Source organism: Anopheles marshallii, chromosome 2 (genome assembly GCF_943734725.1).
Source record: "Anopheles marshallii chromosome 2, idAnoMarsDA_429_01, whole genome shotgun sequence".
Lineage (NCBI taxonomy): Eukaryota > Metazoa > Arthropoda > Insecta > Diptera > Culicidae > Anopheles > Anopheles marshallii.
In genome coordinates this window covers 8,513,765-8,530,920 of record NC_071326.1, presented here as the reverse complement: position 1 = coordinate 8,530,920, position 17,156 = coordinate 8,513,765, and the positions used below count along the sequence as shown (strand labels likewise).

Here is a 17,156-nt window from a genome sequence, read left to right as displayed (position 1 = left end):
AGCGTGGTGGTGAACACTAGCCAAAATTGAATTCGCCGTAACCGAAAGAAATTAGTATTCGTTTCGCTTCGTCTCGCCTAATCCTTTCTCGTACGCGCTGCATTCCACCTCCAAACATGGACGTCTATTACGTGATGTAGTGTATCTTCTTATACTACGGACTACTTATACTACCCATAACGCGTTACGCACGGTTACGTATCGACTAAAAATACATTCTTTTTCTCACAAATCGTAAGTACATATCTAATTGTTAGTACTACTAGCATTAATTTCGCCGCCGTTTCGCTTCCGAATGGCTGACATTCCCGAACGTACGTTCGACCATTTTATGTTGCCAGTAGTCGCAGATCACATCAGGACTGATTGTGCGAGCGGCTTGTCTGCTTTTTCCGTCAACTACATCCCCGTACTAGCTGCCGGTCGAGAATGCGCTGCATTTTATCGTTTTTCCCGTTTTGTGTTTTCTTCGCACTTGCCATACTTTACGTACATGCACATACTACTATTAATGAAAAAGAGTCATAACAATAACCCATTGCAACCATCGGCAAAACACTACAATGACAATCGCTTAACGTTTTACACCTGTTTACAGTCCATTTTCAAACCTCCCCCCGTGTTTTAGGACCGAACGATTGCAGATTGGCATAGAAAGGGAACGCGCGCGCGGGAATTGATGCAGATCCACACACACTCAGACACGCACGCATACAACCACCATCACCACACGTACCTCCACAGCCACAGAAACGTACACGACACTACACGACACCCTCTTTCACCATACAATCGTGTGTCACGTAAGTTTGTGCGGAAGATCCGATGAAAAGAACGCGAAACGATCCTACATTCTATGCTGTATTCGTGAAGTAGCCATAGTGCTCAGGTTCAAGTCACCGGAGGACAATGAAACAGACATGCGCAAACATACATAATGGTCGTTCCATTTTTGTGTGAGTTGTGCAGTTTGAATGTTAACCTATTTCTCTTGCCCATGTCCCTTGGACGTCAATACATTAAAGCTATTATTTGGAGCTTCAATCTCAAGAAATTAATGGAACTCGTATACATTTCTTCAATCATTCTGCTCAAAATTTACTTAATCCTTTTCTGCCAATAAATAATATCGATATTGTCTATTAACACACAGAAGTTCACGCTCCCGCATCTTTGCTTTTCCGTACTCTCAGGCTTAATGATCAGCAAGCAAGCACATATGTCCAACACTCGATACTCTCTACAGTGTGTAGCACACTAAGCGGTATATGTTTTCCCCTCCCTAGAGCAGATGGCCTTGACTGCAGCAGACTGGCCAGAAAATGCCAGCAAGTGCTACGTCTTGACGTACCCATGCGTATGTTACTGTTTCCCAAATACATTGTGTCGTATTTTGAAAGGTTAACAAGAAAGATGACAGCATCAACGGCCACTAGGTAAAAGCGAAACTGTTACCAATTAAGCAAATACAAGCGCTTCTTCAACTTTCGTTCAACATCCAGCAGAAAACTATCGTCTCGTGGCTTACCAGAGCAACATTCCTAATCGTACCGTTCATTACTTTTTCGCTCCAAACTTCCCAGCAAAATTTTTACACTTTGAACGCATCAGTTCTTTGTGCCCTACCCGTCACTCACGAACGATAGGGTGACAACTTTTACATTTTACAAAAAAAAAGCATTAGATTTGTAAACGGCTTGACATCTTCATATGACCATCTCTCAAGAACACCTCAGAAAAAAAAACACAGAGCGGACCGATGGTTTGGACGACGAAAACGAATGATTGCAATGATTGTTAAGAAGAATACAAATGTTATTATATGAAACCAATATAGCTGATAAAACTACACTGGGAACCAATGATGTGAATAAATCAACTAAACATTACTGAATCGAATTGTGGCATTTGTTTTTCTGTTCGTTTGCTTACTTGTGTATTTATTCATTCATATTGGTGTGATGATTATATTCAAAATGTATAAAATGTGCTTTATGCTTTATGAGTTCCTGTACGATATCCATCTCATCACACATTTTCGTACGTTTCCGTAATGAATGTTACTGCAGTTGCGTTGCCATCTGTAGGTATGTAGCTAAAGTTCCACAGTGTCGTCGAGAATATAAATGATTGTCGCTCCTGAAGCGTTACCGAAAGCATCCGACAGCTATTTTCACATTCCCCACGTGGTCGAAGGATGACACTTAAGCTTGATCGCATCTGATGTACTAACACAAGTCCTGCCATGTTGGGTGTCATTTCCAAGGTACCTTGGAATGCGCGCGATAGTAGAACCCAGTTAGTATATGGCGGTTCCCAATGGGTGGCGTAGAAGTAAGGCTTCGTGAACATGGTTCGCGTCTTCTTAATGGTACGCAGGGCACAGTTCCGCAGCTGTACAAACCATCCGTGATTGATGTCGTCCGAAAGTAGATCAACCATACGCGCTAAAGCTGGCGTCTTGGCAAAGCTCGGCTTGAAGAGTAGATTCGTGCGGAAATCGCAAGGATTCCCCAGCAATAATTCTTCCAAATCGTTCAAGAAACTATCCCAGTCGGCACCGTAACGCTTTTGCTCGTACCAAGGCGGATAAACATCGGACACGATGGTTGGTACGTTACGCATCAGATGGTGTCGGTATAAAGTTTCGTAGGTTACGTTCTGACGCACTGGTACCATTCCTGCGTTTAAAACGGTATCATTATAATACACCCATAAATGAACACAATCTCCACTTCACACGATGCTTACCATAGTTTCGACAAACCACACAATCGTCTGGAAAAGAAGCGGTCGGTTCAAACTGTTTCGCTGCGGTGCTTTCTTTCGCCTTCGCTATCAAACACTTGTCACGATAAAGTGGTGTCCAGTCCCAGTACGGTAGCAGCTCTATCATGCACAAACGTCCAATCGCCGTCACGTGCCAATTTACACTCGGGACGTAACACACCGCCAAACATATGGCCGTTAAGCACACCACGGCCGATAATCTTCGCAGGCACCATTTGCGCCAAATTCGTTTCCTTACCGGTGCAAATGCATCGTGCAGTGCTCGGTCGGATGGTTGCACCTTTTTGATTGCATCCAAGAGATCCTGAAAGCTAGCACTCAGATCCGATTCCTCCTTCCGGGCATCAACCTTCGTTGGGGACATTTCAAACTGTACTAAACGTTTAGTCGAGCTCCCGAACCCGACCACAGCTGAATTCTCTCGCGGAGGAGATTGGTTTCCGCCTGATTGCATTTTCCTATCAATTGCAAGGAAAATTAGATTTACGCCTGGTCCAAAGCGTTCCTTGCTTTTCGGGCTCCGTATGGTTGTGCATGATAAGGATATAATCGTTGAGCATTAAGCGAGCATATGCGTAGGGAACGGATGCTTCGGTTATGGGTTGAATTGAACATATTAACACTGCGAATAATGCTGATTCGAAGGAAGACTATTGAAAGTGTGTGAAAGACCTTATTACAAAAATAGCTACATGAATGATACATTACAAAAAAGTTACTCGAGATGACTTATACATCGTGTGAAATCAATAGTAAGGCGACCGAAAGAGTTTTTATTTGTGGAATTCCTAATATATGTATCGACTGATGGGAATAGTTTCCATTATTAGACTTATTTGCGCCTAAAGAAAATTAGCGTATAATTAGCAAAATTTGAACATATTTCTGCTATAATGAATTTTATTACCAATTAAACTAGACTACAGCTTTTATATTTAGCTTTTTACTAAGTTAAACCACTACGAACCACGAATAGAACTTATTTTTACGCCATGGTCCTTTTATTGCTATCTTGTTAAAAAGAACCCGTTGATAAGAAATTTGATTTACGACTTTCGGATGCATTGGACCTCATTCAGTAGTATAGATGATCACAGCTCTAAAAAACACACACAGAAAGCACATAAAAATATAAGATACATAGCAGAGTATGAGTTGATTTTATATTACATTATTCTTTGCCTTTTTTTCCTTTTTTTCTCTAGCGGCATTCTTAAGTGCAATCTCTTTATGATGCACCTTGGTTTCGTGGTACGAAACTTCCTTTCGAATCTGTTGAATCTGTTCACGCATCTTATCCTTGGCCACTGCCCGTTCATACGTTAGCCGTTCGTTCAGGTGAACCCACTGAAATCCGGACAAATACTTCATGTTCCACATCATGTCCCGAAAGACAGACTTTTTCTTGTTGGTGATCGGTCGCATGTTCAGCATCGGAACGATGGCTTTTGCAACACGCTTATCAAGGAATTCTATCCAACCCTCGGTGTACTGTACCATAGCACGTTTACCCTGTGCAGTTTTCAACCGTACCTTGCCATCTGAAATTTGACAGATATCATTTTAGTTTCATTGACACGTTATAAAGCAATTGGTACGTACCTTTCCGAAAGGCTTGAAGATAAATGCGCCCGATTTCGCCAAACGGTTCAAGCAACGTTCGGAGGATAGTCACATTCATGTGCTTTGGGATGGAACAAATATAGACGACGCCAGCCTTTCTCTTCGTTTTCTTTAGTATAGGTGTTACACGATGTACCTTGCCTCCGATAATAGTTTGTTTCTTGGATGGTGTACGGTTTCCTGTGTCATCTTCATCACCGCTGTTATTCTGCGTACTGTCCTCTTTATGTGCATCATTATTGTCCTCGTCTGTTTCTTGTGGTGCGCTGTCCGACTCTTCGGCGTTCTCTTCCTCATCCGGATCCTGCTCAGTGTCCTCATCAGTTGCCTGTTCTTCTTCACTTAAATCTGCTAAACTATCATCTGTATTATCGTCACTTTGTACGGTTTGCTCAGATTCGCTTTGGGATAGGCGATCTTCCTCTTCCTCTGTTTCCACTTCCTTGCGCTTCTGTTTCTTTTTTGGCGTAAGAACTATGCTTCCATTCCGTTTCATATTTGCAACTAATCGAAAATATCACAAATTTGTAGTCTTAAGAAACACGAACTGTCCCTATTTTTCGACTATCAACAATTACCGCTTTTAGCCGCACAAAAACACATGTGTTGTTGACAGTTTGGTTATGAATACACGGCAGTGTTGCCTGTCATTGTTTTCCTTCGAACCAAATACGAAATGATCTTTGAAATAAGTATTCTAATGAAAACGCTTATCATAATGCAAGAATTTATAATGTGATGAGACAAGAAATCCTACGTAAGTCTATATTCAATCGGGAAAAGCGCATAAAAATCGATTTTTTTTTATATTTGGCCGAAATTGGTAATCCGGCAGCTGTCAAAGCTCGGTTTACGTTTATAACCGTAGGTCCTAGCATTGGCATTCGGGCGTATCGGTGCGCTCTTTCTAAATAAGCATCTTCCCGCTCTCACTTACAGCCGAAACACGCACACAATGCCACGGGGCGCCATTTTTATGCTTGGCTGTGTGCGTACCATCCCCGCGTCGTATTTGCACTGCGAGACTGTGGCATATTCATTTCATTCCTCCGTTTTTTGGCACCGTAGCAGCCAACTCTTGTTCATAGAGTCTTTGTATTGCTGAAAGCGTAATCGAATAATCGCGAATTTAGGCGCAAATCAACAAGGAAAACTGTTAGCGCACAGTGAACGGTCGGAATACGGCAACGTTTTTGGGCCGTTTCCCTCCGGTGGAAAACAACCCGCCCGTCGACGAAACCAAGTGTGTGTTTTTCGTGTAGAGCGCCGTTTTCCCCACTGCATCTCAAACACCCAGCGCCATTTCGACGTCCCTAATCGGTGACGGTGTTCCGTTTTTTTCTGTGAGTTCCCGTGGTGATTTCGTGGTTGCAACCTTTACGATTCGGCACGCGGCTAAAGGATTGTGGTAAACACTAAAGTAAAGGGTAAACGACGGATCTGTGGCTGCCACCATCATCACACCATCAGCGAACCGTAATCGGTGTGTGTGTGTGTGTTGTGTGTGGCCGGGAAAGAGGCGATCAACGATTGCAATCGTCGCAAAACAAAGCGAAACGCACTCTGGCATCACGTTGTCGTCGTCGTGCAGATGCTTCGAGTAAAAACCACACCAATGCGAAGGATTGCCCGTTAAAGGGAAGAAGGGAAGGGAGTCGAGAGAAAGTGCGTATTCGGCACACAGGAGTCCCCCGTTGACAACGCCATTCGGCTGTAGTGTCATTGCAAAGCGAACACATCTAACGCAAAGCGTAGAAATCTTCATCGAGCCGGAGCTACTCGAGAAAAACAAACCGTTTCCGGAAACACAGGGTGGAAAAGTGTTCCACGATTGTTCCACGCGTTTTTCTTCACCCCGCGAAAAGCCCACCATCCCCGCATTCCGCACGAATTCTTGACCCATCATGGTACAAGGTGGAAGTGCGTGAGTTGAGGGCTGATGCAACCTATCGTCGTCTTCCACGGGCACGGGCACAAGCGTGAGATAAGGACGGCAGCGAAGAAGTAGCCATAGTAGGCAGCGACGAAAGAGAAACCCGAAGATTTTCCTCCAAGCTCGCACACAGCCAACAGGCAGCAGCAGCAGCCAGCAGCTCCCCATAGCAAAGGGAAAGTCACGCGCGTCAAATTGACAGCATATACGTAGTGTGCCGCGATATAACTCTCTTGCCACGGCAACGGGTGCCAATAGTTGAAGCAGCGGCAGCATAGCGTGTTGTTTTTTTTCGTTCCTTCGCCCTCGTTCGTGCGTTGTGTCAGTTGGTTACATAAAAGAATCGACTGTTGGAGACGACAAGAAGGTACATACCTACTACTGACAGCGAAACCGCAAGTAGTTTTGGCTTGAAAAGCGCGCATTAGTCGATCCAGGGCAAGAAGGCGCATACACAAACGATAAGTCAGGTTTAAGTGCATTTAGCGAGAGAAAGAGAACGTGATAGCCAGCGAGGGGAAAGGAAGTTAGCGGCATACAGCGCAAGGGGTGAAAAAAAGCTAAGCATACCCCCAACCGTTGAAGAGTGCGTGAAGTGATTTAGCAGCAGAGCATCGCCGATTAAGTCAGTCGTGTATGCGTGTGTGCTTTAGTTTGTATATAGATATACACTGTAAGTGTGTGTGTGTGTGTACATACTGTATTTTTTGCTAGCGTCACGGCGTAAGGACATCGGTGTGCAGCAAACCGTGGTGAAAAACAAGGAAAATCAGCAAAACTAGCTCATCGTTACTAATAACTCCCTGAAGATCGTTTGAACCCTATTGCATTCAACGATCAAGTGTTTGCGTGCGTGAGTGTGTGCAGCGAGCAGCAAAGCGAAGGGAGAAAAAGGTCTCCCGCGCAGGAAAAGTTAGTCAAAATTCCAGTCCCGACGCGAAGCCATAGAGAAGGCTCCTCCTTGAGCCGCTCGGACGATAACAGCGAAATGAGCAAGCGCAACAAAACTCGCCCCGGTCCGGCCAGGTAAGCGCATTTAGATCTTAAATTACGTCATTTTGTCCCGTTTGTCTGCAGGTAATTGTAGCCTGCCCAGTTTTATGAAGCGCCTGCAAGAGATATCTCTCATTTATCTCTAACCTCTACTCCGACCATAAACAAAGAAGCTGTCTTACGGTTATTCATGCCTTGATTGAGTGGGTAACATTCTTAACCAACCCCGAACAATTTGCTGGGTTCGGTGCAATAATCTAATCTTTGCGTTGTTGCGATTAACTCCACTGTTTGATTTTACGTTACCTTCTCCCTTTTGGGTGTTTGCGCGTGACTCATAATGGCCGTGTACCGGTCAGCTGATTAGGCAATCGCCAATTTCGCAGTGTGTGAATAATTCTTTGGACAAGATACCGTCAAGAATACGAGTGACCGCCTTATAAGGAAAAGAAAAAGATCTTACAACTATAAAAATCTAGCAAGTAGATTTCCTCAAAAGGGGGTTATTCTACAATAGTCGCAGGATATTTGCGTGCTAGAAGTAACGCGAAACTGCGTCACGAAAAATACAAAACACATCTCAACATTGTTGATGCGTAATTTTCCTTCCATCGGACTAAAAAATTGTCTTGCTCGTTATTTATTTTTTTATTTTTGTAATGGTTTGTTTTTGTTACAAAACCCTCTACAGATGATTTCCATTGTGTGGTGGATGAAAAATAAATGAATGAAAGGCACCTGATACGCGAGGAACCTAATGAATGACGGAGAGAATGAGATGGCGGCGATGCATTTATTTGCATTGCGTCCTAGAAACCATATGAAACGCATTTATGACATGTACGCATACAACCAAACACGCACTCACACACACACACACACACACACACACACACAAACTCACTGACTCATGATTCATGTGGTGTACCGTGGAGTGGGGTAGTCGTGGTGGTGTGTGGTGCCTAGTAGAGGTAGTGTTACGCACACCAACAGAACAATATGCACAATCCTCTCGGTGAAAATCGCCAAACATATCAAAAGGCAGCGTTGTGGCCCACGACACCAACTCACAAACACGCGCGCACACCACCCCGCCACCGAAACGTGCTATAGGAAGGGTGATGAAAAATGTGCAATGCGTTCCCCCGCTCCACCACCACCCTCTCACGCTTCCCCTTTACTGTGGGGTGCGAGCGTGTGTGTGTTAGTAGGTTGTGTCTACGGGTCTACTGCTGCTTCCTTTTTATTGATTGGATTTTCTTCCCCACCAACCGCTTTGTCTCCTATTTGTCCCCACTACACATCTCATCCCCCTTCCGCAGAAAGCCCTTATCTTCATATATGTCGTCTGCAGCATTATTTTCCACCAGTCTAGTAGTAGGCATGGCTTGCTTTGTGCGCTGGACTTGGTCGAGAACAAGCGTGTCTGGTGTGGCAAACCGAGCGAAAGAAGGGGTTCCATCCTGGTGGTGGGTACCGATAGCATCGGGAGTTCGAACAGCCCTCGGAAAAACCGATCGGGTGCTCTAGTTTCGTGCATAATAAAGAGAAGAAAGGTAAAATTCACCAGTCCTGATAATAGAGAGGAAAATCATTCATCATTTTATCTTATTGAGATAATGGAGCATTTCGCTATTTATATGGTTGAAACAACATTTCGTATATCGTATATCGAAAGACAATCATTAAAGTTTTTTTTAGAATAAGCTTACTTACATCTCGCTCATCTTTGTCTTCTTGGAACAACCAGGCGACTCCATGTGATCCTCAGGAATTCTAAGTTTTGTGAAACATCACCAAGCTTTTCATTCAAAACCGGCAGAATTTCACCGTCCAAAATTGCCGTTCACCGGTTTTTCTTTTCGGAAAAACCTCCAACCATTAAATTATTGCTCCCAAACCGCGAGAGACAGAGAGAGAGAGAAAGGGCCCTGTGCACACAAAGGGAGATCAATTTCTCGCTCTCGCGGCACTTTTCCGACTCACACACAGTGTCAGACATCCACCATAAACATCCACACAGTCGGACGGACACGCCAGGACCCCGTACCAAAGACCCCGTCACCGGACCCTTTGCCACCATCTATCCCATCATCACAAAGAGCGACTAGGACGATGCGAGATCGCCTCACCGGGCCCGAGAGAGTCGTGCACGGTTGTGTACCGAACGAGGGAAATCTTCATCGCTTCGTCCATTTAGTCGCAATCGGTCTGCTCCTTCACAACGTTGTTGAGCTTTCCTTAAGCGAGTGTTTCTGTTACTCCTTCTTTTTTATCATCAACAAAAAAATCATACCCACTATTACATTCGAAGTTGCAACTTCGCCAAATGTGCACTACCGGGGGAAAAGGTCGGTTCCTTGCGGTGACGAACAGCTCCCTCTTGTGTTGGGGGCAACAATAGGTGAAAAACCACGGATAGCACGACGAAGTAGCTTTTATGTACTTACGCAGAGATTCGATCAATCAACTTTTAACAACGCTAGAGACATCTTGCTGTTCGTGGTAGTTTGGTGATGGCCCGAAAAAGATGGTCCCTCACTACCGAACACAGTGTTCCGTTTGGTGTGTTTGACCCCGTTTTATGATCCTACAACCACTAGCGACATCAGGACGACCCGTGCTCCGCGCGCGCGTGTGTGTGTGTGTGAGTGTGTTTGCATGGAGAAAATTTTCACCATTTTCCGCCCGGTGAAAAAAAAATCATAAGACATTTGCTTTTCTGTGTGTGTGCGTGTGTGAGTCAGTGGCAGAAGAAAGAATTGGGACGAGACACAAACGAGTGCGAACGGGAGAGCAAAAGAGCAACTTTCCTGTGTGTATGTGCAGTTGGGGGGAGGGGGGGGGGGGGGGGGAGTGTGTGCGAAAAAACGTAGAAAAAAAACTTACCAAAAGCATAGCCTACTGTTCACCAAATGGGGGAAAATTGCATTTCTTTTGTTTTCTTCGCATTTTGGTGCGCTGTGTACACACAATGCGCGATACTAGGACATTCGTTTCTGCTCCCTTTTGCCCCCATCATTCGTCATGGGTACACGAAAGGATTTTTTTTTTCGTATCTAAAGTGAAATTAGTATTCTAGTTTTTCTTTATGTATGCGATCTCAGTATATCTTTAGTATCTTGGTAACCAAATTACCATTGCTCTGGAATTCGGCAAGAGCGCAGGAATTCCAACAATGCAACATCACTTTCACAATTATTGGTAAAAGTATTACCGAGTGTAATAGTGTGATATAAATAAAAATAGTTTTCCCAAAGCAAAGCAAAAAAGGAACAGATAAAACCGTGGATTCATTTCTTCACCAATTACTCTGTCCACAACTTGGCGTGACGTTGATTTTCCTTTAGTTCACCGGCCTCAGCCACTCAGCAATGCGACTCCGTACCGGGACACCCGAGACACCCGGGGTAAGACGACAAGGCGTCTTTGGTGCGTGTTTTGTCTCCGTAGCACAATTGCCCATGGTACGTGCGTGCGTTTAATTCGCAAGGAAACGCTAATGCCTATTGAGCAAAAAGTGAAACACAATGGACTAGAATTTATATTTAGTTCAATTTACTTCTGGTGGCCTGGCTTTACTTGCGACACTTCTCGGTTTTGGGCCTACCCCGGCTCTCCCCATACATCTTGTAGGTTGTGTTCTTTCGCCGGCAGTGAAAAGAAAATGTATTTTCCCTTCACGACTTGTAGTTCGCTTGCGGCGAGTATTCTGAAATTTGTAAAACGATTATTAAGGTGGATGTACAAGGTGCGCGTGTTTCTGTTAATGTTAATTTACTGAAACTATTTAGATGTATTATTACATTTTTTCAAGACGAACAATTTAGAGTTAGTTTAGATTTGATTGTTTTTTTTAAAATAAATTACCGCCGATGAGGATTGGATTTATTAAGTATGGATTAATCTATGCACATTATAGTTGCGATCCCTTTAGGGCACAGTTAGAAATTTTCCATTAGGCCAACCGTTTGGATTTTTGCTTTTTGAACAGAATATCTCAAACCTATCTGTAAGGAGAAATTATTTGAAACTAAAGAAATTGTGCTCATGAACCAGTGGCCAGAAGATAAGATCAATTGTGGACCAAAGCTCTGTTTGTTTCCGACTCGGTGTGGGTAATGAGAGGAGCATACAACATTGGCATTTTTATACTTCAGATCATTGAGCGAATCTTCATTTTACCAAAAGTGTATAACTAGGACACTATACTAGCGAAAACGGTGAATATATTGCTACCCGTGTGAACAATGGCGATGAGCGATGAAGTAGGGTAAATGGCAAACCGAACGACGCAAAAACTGCATTTCGATGCAGCCGTTGTGTGTGCAGTGCAATGGTGAGAGAAACGGTCGACTCAGTTCTGCTGTCGTCGCTAGATCGAGTGGAACCCAGCTCTCCGGTGAAAACTGGCTGTTGGTGGGACTGACACCATTGTATGGGTGTGTGATTTGTGCGGCTGTTTAAATAGTCAAATTATACTGCGCTTGTTTCAACCGTTGGGAGAGAATACATCTGTGATACATTTATTCTAAATTGCATCAGTGCTACAGCAGTACGAACATGGAGTTGCAGCGCATTAAGCTTATGGTACTTAAGAATATTTCTAGTTCCGTTTTAATGTTAATCGAATAATCACTCCAACTGTGCGTGATATTGTACTTAACCGAATGTTTTCCAAATGCTTCCAATTCGCAGGACCCAGAGGCAACGTTCAATTCAAGCGGACGGCATTTACAACAATGCTCCGTTTATGCATGCAGCCACATCGCATGTAGGCAATATTGTCCAGATACAAACACCGGCCGGTCAGATATACGAAGGAGTGTTCAGGACATTTTCCTCACAGTTTCAGGTAAGCATGTGGTTTGATGACGGTGGTTGCATTTGTGCGTTACACTCTAACGACACCTTCTTGTTTTAGATTGTGCTGGAAATGGCACATCGCGTTGAGATCGGATCCGACCAGAAGCCAAAAATTATCGTAGAATCTTTCGTCGATCGACTGATCTTCAAACCGAACGACATAGTGACGCTGGCCGCGAAGGACGTCGATCCGGAGGACGCGACGAGAGATACATTCAAAACCGATACGGCCATTTCGCGCTGCAACGGCACGAACTGGCTGGAGGATCGAGTGCTCGAACCGTGGGACGAGAGTGGCGATGTGAATGGTGAATCCCTGGAGCACAGTCTCGAGCTCGACTCGAACGCCGAAGGTTGGGACGTGAATGATATGTTCCTGAAGAACGAACAGGTGTACGGTGTGCAGTCTACGTTCGATCAATCCCTGTCCGGGTACACGGTTCAAATTCAAAAGAAAGACAGCGAAGAGTTTAAGGTGCAGGAGCAGGAGGCGGAAAAGATTGCCAACGAGATAGAGAACAATCCGGTGTATAAGGAGCGCATCGATATCGAGAACGGTGACGAAGAGGCCGCCTTTGCAGCGGTCGTCCGTCCGAACAGTAACGCCAGCCCACAGCCAGCCGCCACACAACAGGGCACGGGCGGTGCTGCTACCGATAAGAATTCGAACAGCGTGGTCAGCAACAGCAGTGGTAACGCAGCAAATAGTAATAGTAACGGAAACAATAACCTTACGAACAATACAAGCAATTCGACCAACAATAACAATAATACGGCGATGCCTTCGAACACGAAGTACATAGTACCGGCGAAGCGCAAACCGGGACAGCCTGGAGGCAAGCTGGTGGTTCGCAGCCCGTCCCTGGCCAACAGTAACAACAATAACGGAGGTCCAGCAGTGGTGACGCCACAGCAACAGCAGCAGCAACAACAGCCGCCCAGCCCACAGGCTCCGCACAAGAACAGTTACGGGCAGATGATGTCACAGCAGCAGCAGCAACAACAACAACAGCAACAACCTCCACCTGGCGGCCAGCAACATGGCGCCGGCGGCGGCGGCGGCGGTGGTGGTGGTGGGGGTATGGGTCATCCGCCTGGTCCTCAGTATGGCATGCACCCGAATCAATCGCCCTATGGGCACGTGCAACATCAACAACAACAGCAACCAACTCCGCAACATGGCCAACCGTCGGTTATGAACTCGAATAAAATGAATGGCGACGGTAGAGGTGATATGGCCGGCGGTCCACCAGGAAGTGGCGGTGGTGCTGGTGGCAATATGAATGTAAATAGCAACCAAAAGCCTCTTCCACAGCGTGGAGTAAGGCAGTACGCGAATGCACCGGCGCAAGTGACGTACAGTGAGCCACCGCCATCTCTTAACCCACAACAGATGCCTGGCCAGATGCAGCCCATGTCGACAAAGCCACCGATGCATATGGCCCATCCACATCACGCTGTTGTGCCGCCGCATATGCCACCGCCGAATGTTGTGCCAGCCGAGCATGTCGTGATTCAGCAGCATCCTATGGCAATGCCACCGCCGGTGCAGCAACAGCAACCACCGCCACCCCAACAGCAACAGCAGGCACAGGTGCAGGCACCACCGCCCCAACCCCAACGTACGGTTGTCGTTCGGAATCGGGACATGGAAATTGACAATCTGCGCAAGTTCGGGCAAGACTTTAAACTGGCCCCGCCCCAGCAGCAACCGCCGATGCCAAACGTACATCAGCAACCGCCACCTCCGACTCCACAGCAGCAGCAACAACAGCAGCCACAGCAAGGGCCACCCTCGCACAACGTCGTAGTCCAACAGGCGCCTCCTCCTCAGCAACAACCCGACCACACATCGCCACCATCACTGGACAGTTCGCCCCCATTGGTTAACAGCCAGCAGCAGGGCAAAATGGTGGTATCGGCACCGCACAGTGAGCCACCACCCCAGGCAGCACCATTGAACCAGCAACAAAATCAAGCCTCGCAAACCGCTTCGGGCATGGTGGTGGTACCGACACAGCTGTCCTCCCAGTCGCCACACCTGGTACAGCAACCTCCTCCGGTCGTACAGCAGCAACCAGGGCAACAGCAGCCGGTAGTTGTTGGTGGTTCGCCGCCCCAGCAACAGCAACCGCAAACGAATCATGTCGGTGGTGCTCCTGGCGGTGCGCCCACTGTAACGGGCCCCGGTGGTCAGAATGCAATCGCTGGTAGCGTAACGCCTAGTGCTGCACCGAACGGTAATGCGAATGGCGTTGGCACTCCCGATGGAACGCCCGCCAATGGAAGTGCCAGCGGGGAACAGAAGCCTGGTACGGCCCCGAAGAAGGTGTTCACATTGAATCCGGCAGCGAAACCATTTACTCCCCGCAGCCCAAGCACTCCCAATCCATCACGGTATGTACTATTATGGCCGGTTTTGTACGTAGTCGATGTTGTTGTGCACGTGAATGTGTGAATGTATATAAGCATGAACGATTCTTACAAGCAGAAGGTTTACCATTCCCTGATCCCTCACCCAACCAAACAAAAATCGCATTGTAATTACGGCTACGGTGGAGAAAAGAAGGATTATTTGATGGAGGAACCCAAAGGGAATTAGGGAGGGTTAAATCCTTTTGCTCAGTAGAACGTTAAACCCAGAGTTCATTAGCACAAATCCCAATCATGTTAAACATTATGTTGCTTTATAATTTACTAGCTTATTTTAATTGATACTGTAGCTGTATTCGAAATAAGTGTATTCCTTCCCACAAACAACTCATATACCGTTGAGGAATTAGCGTATGCTGCTTTTTAATGAATATTTCTGGAAGAGTCATTCAGATTCATGACTTCTGAATCTGATGCACCCGACACTAGTGAGGAGTACTACACTTATGCTGTTATTTTTTTTAACTTAGTTTTTAGTTCATTTACATTTCATTATTACAACATTAATTCTTCGTTATAAATATTTTTAAACTTTTCCTAACACTAACTTGCATGACTGCTTTGGAATGCATTAATCGTAACCTATTTTTACATCTTTTAATGCCTATCTTCTTATGTTAATGCTGTTAATTTTATTCATGATTTTCGTTTCGTGTGAATTTTGCCTAGTGTATTTAAATTCGATATTGCTTCCCATCTTCAAATAATGTTAATAAAAATCCCTTTTTTAACACACTAATTTTTTTACCACGACCATGATCACCACAATCACCACCACCATCACAACAACCATCAATCACATCCTCACATGTGCCCGTGCCAAATATGTGCCCAATCCACCAACACCCAACTGTCTGCGCGCGTGTCTGTCTGGATTACAATTCGGGAAAAACCAAACAAAACCAAAATCAAACGAAACCAAATTTACCACGACCACCATCGTCTTGAAATCTTTGTTAAAAAAAAAACAAAACAAAAACCCGCATAACCGCAAAATCGTACGAATGAAAACCATGAACAATCGAATATTGAAATGCAAAAAAAAAAAACAAAACAATATGCCATTAATAATTAAAACTCTCTATAACCTACCGTTCTGCTACCGCTAGCCCACCAAACACTAACAGTAACATAAGTATCATTAATGGTAATCCTTATTTCGCACGCCCACTGAAAAGTCACACGTCTTCTAGCCCGCACACGCCGCAAACGCCGGGCCCAGCCGCGTTAACGCCGGGCTCCTTCCAGCCACCATCACCGCATGTCATTCCGCAGCAGTTCGTGATGTCGTATGTGGTGAATCCGTCCTCTTTCTCAACCGCCCAGCAACACCAACAGGTGGCACAGCAGACGCGCATCCGCAATGGCCGACAAGGTAGCTACCGGAATGACATTTGTACGCAAGAAAATCCAACGAAACCTTCACTTCTTTCACCGTCACTACGCTTTTCACTTCCCTCCCGGGTTGTAGAAGGCGCAAGTGTCGGCATTTGAACGTTAGTAACGCTTTTACTTCTTTTTCTTGCCTTTTCGCGTACCATTTTTTAGTTCCAGTCGGTGCTTCGCAGATGCAGGTGGCCGCCGCAACTGGACAGCCACTGTTGGCGCCTAATCCCATACAAATGATTACCACACCGTACGGGCCGACAATTCATCAACCGTTCCAGGCGGCGCCACCATTCCATCAGCGGTACATCTACGATACGCCGCAACCGGCACCGCTTCAATATCTTGCGGCGACCCCGCCCTCCACCACACCATCGCCCGGCCAACCTCACCAGCAGTACCATCCGGGACCGCAACCGTCGCCGGCTGGCGGTGGTCCACCAACGTATCAGGCCGTGCACCACCAGCAACCGACACCGTATCCAATTTCGGTGTGTCCGATCGTACCACCGCAGGTTGTACCGGCCCTATACCAAAACATTCAGTCGGCACCACAGCAAAACCATCATCAGCAGAACCTGCACGTCATGCACGTGGCGCAGCATCCGTCGGCACAGTAGCATAAGTTCTCCGCTGGCGTGCCCGGTTCCAACGGTTGCCCTCCGCCACATCCGTCGTACGCAAAAGTGTTAAAGAACTAGGTCGATCTAGGATCGAGATTATGCTGCACGGAAAGCCCGTAATATGACCTATCGCAACGTGTGGGGGTAGTGGTTCTCGATGTATTAAACTTATTTCGCACATTTAATGCATTTGTGCTTAGAGAGGAAGACAAAACATAAAATTTGAAGAGCTTCGCGATGGTGTGGAAGCTAATCGAACTGAATTATACACGTAATTTGTCGTCGGAAGCGTTATTATTACTTTATAGTAGCGTGACAAATCGTACGGTGCGAACACGATTTGCAACAAAAGATTACACAAGATGACGAACAAATTGGCAGAGTATAGGCGAACAAAGTGGCGCTTTTTACCGTCAATGATGCCACTAAAAAGAACGGTTTAAATTACTTTTAAATCTATTGTTCAACCTAACTAGGAAGCGGTCATTGAGTGTGTATGAATAATATCT

At 45.7% G+C, this 17,156-nt stretch overlaps 3 protein-coding genes across 3 annotated transcripts; 1 reads left to right on the top strand and 2 right to left on the bottom strand.

Annotated features, from left to right (window-relative positions):
* Positions 1 to 2,028: 2,028 nt before the first annotated feature.
* Positions 2,029 to 3,154, bottom strand: LOC128708737 (uncharacterized). Its single transcript, XM_053803718.1, has 2 exons — positions 2,752 to 3,154; positions 2,029 to 2,681 (listed from the first exon to the last, which is right to left on the bottom strand). The coding sequence occupies exons 1-2, from the start codon at positions 3,152 to 3,154 to the stop codon at positions 2,029 to 2,031; spliced, it is 1,056 nt and encodes a 351-aa protein (XP_053659693.1).
* Positions 3,155 to 3,951: 797 nt separating this feature from the next.
* LOC128715144 (uncharacterized) lies at positions 3,952 to 4,909 on the bottom strand. Its single transcript, XM_053810028.1, has 2 exons — positions 4,393 to 4,909; positions 3,952 to 4,331 (listed from the first exon to the last, which is right to left on the bottom strand). The coding sequence occupies exons 1-2, from the start codon at positions 4,907 to 4,909 to the stop codon at positions 3,952 to 3,954; spliced, it is 897 nt and encodes a 298-aa protein (XP_053666003.1).
* A 2,425-nt stretch (positions 4,910 to 7,334) lies between these two features.
* On the top strand, positions 7,335 to 16,644 carry LOC128707297 (ataxin-2 homolog). The gene is made up of 5 exons (XM_053802249.1): positions 7,335 to 7,372; positions 12,038 to 12,194; positions 12,264 to 14,602; positions 15,748 to 16,034; positions 16,187 to 16,644. The coding sequence occupies exons 1-5, from the start codon at positions 7,335 to 7,337 to the stop codon at positions 16,642 to 16,644; spliced, it is 3,279 nt and encodes a 1,092-aa protein (XP_053658224.1).
* The last annotated feature ends 512 nt before the right edge of the window (positions 16,645 to 17,156 follow it).

What these genes read in the sequence shown, in the direction of transcription:
- LOC128708737 (XM_053803718.1), bottom strand. Translation starts at nt 3,154, where the DNA reads ATGTCCCCAACGAAGGTTGATGCCCGGAAGGAGGAATCGGATCTGAGT. An exon ending in TGTGGTTTGTCGAAACTATG is followed by an intron (nt 2,682 to 2,751) that starts GTAAGCATCGTG and finishes TTTTAAACGCAG; the next exon opens with GAATGGTACCAGTGCGTCAG.
- LOC128715144 (XM_053810028.1), bottom strand. Translation starts at nt 4,909, where the DNA reads ATGAAACGGAATGGAAGCATAGTTCTTACGCCAAAAAAGAAACAGAAG. An exon ending in TCTTCAAGCCTTTCGGAAAG is followed by an intron (nt 4,332 to 4,392) that starts GTACGTACCAAT and finishes GTCAAATTTCAG; the next exon opens with ATGGCAAGGTACGGTTGAAA.
- LOC128707297 (XM_053802249.1), top strand. Translation starts at nt 7,335, where the DNA reads ATGAGCAAGCGCAACAAAACTCGCCCCGGTCCGGCCAG. An exon ending in ACTCGCCCCGGTCCGGCCAG is followed by an intron (nt 7,373 to 12,037) that starts GTAAGCGCATTT and finishes TCCAATTCGCAG; the next exon opens with GACCCAGAGGCAACGTTCAA. An exon ending in AGCACTCCCAATCCATCACG is followed by an intron (nt 14,603 to 15,747) that starts GTATGTACTATT and finishes TGCTACCGCTAG; the next exon opens with CCCACCAAACACTAACAGTA.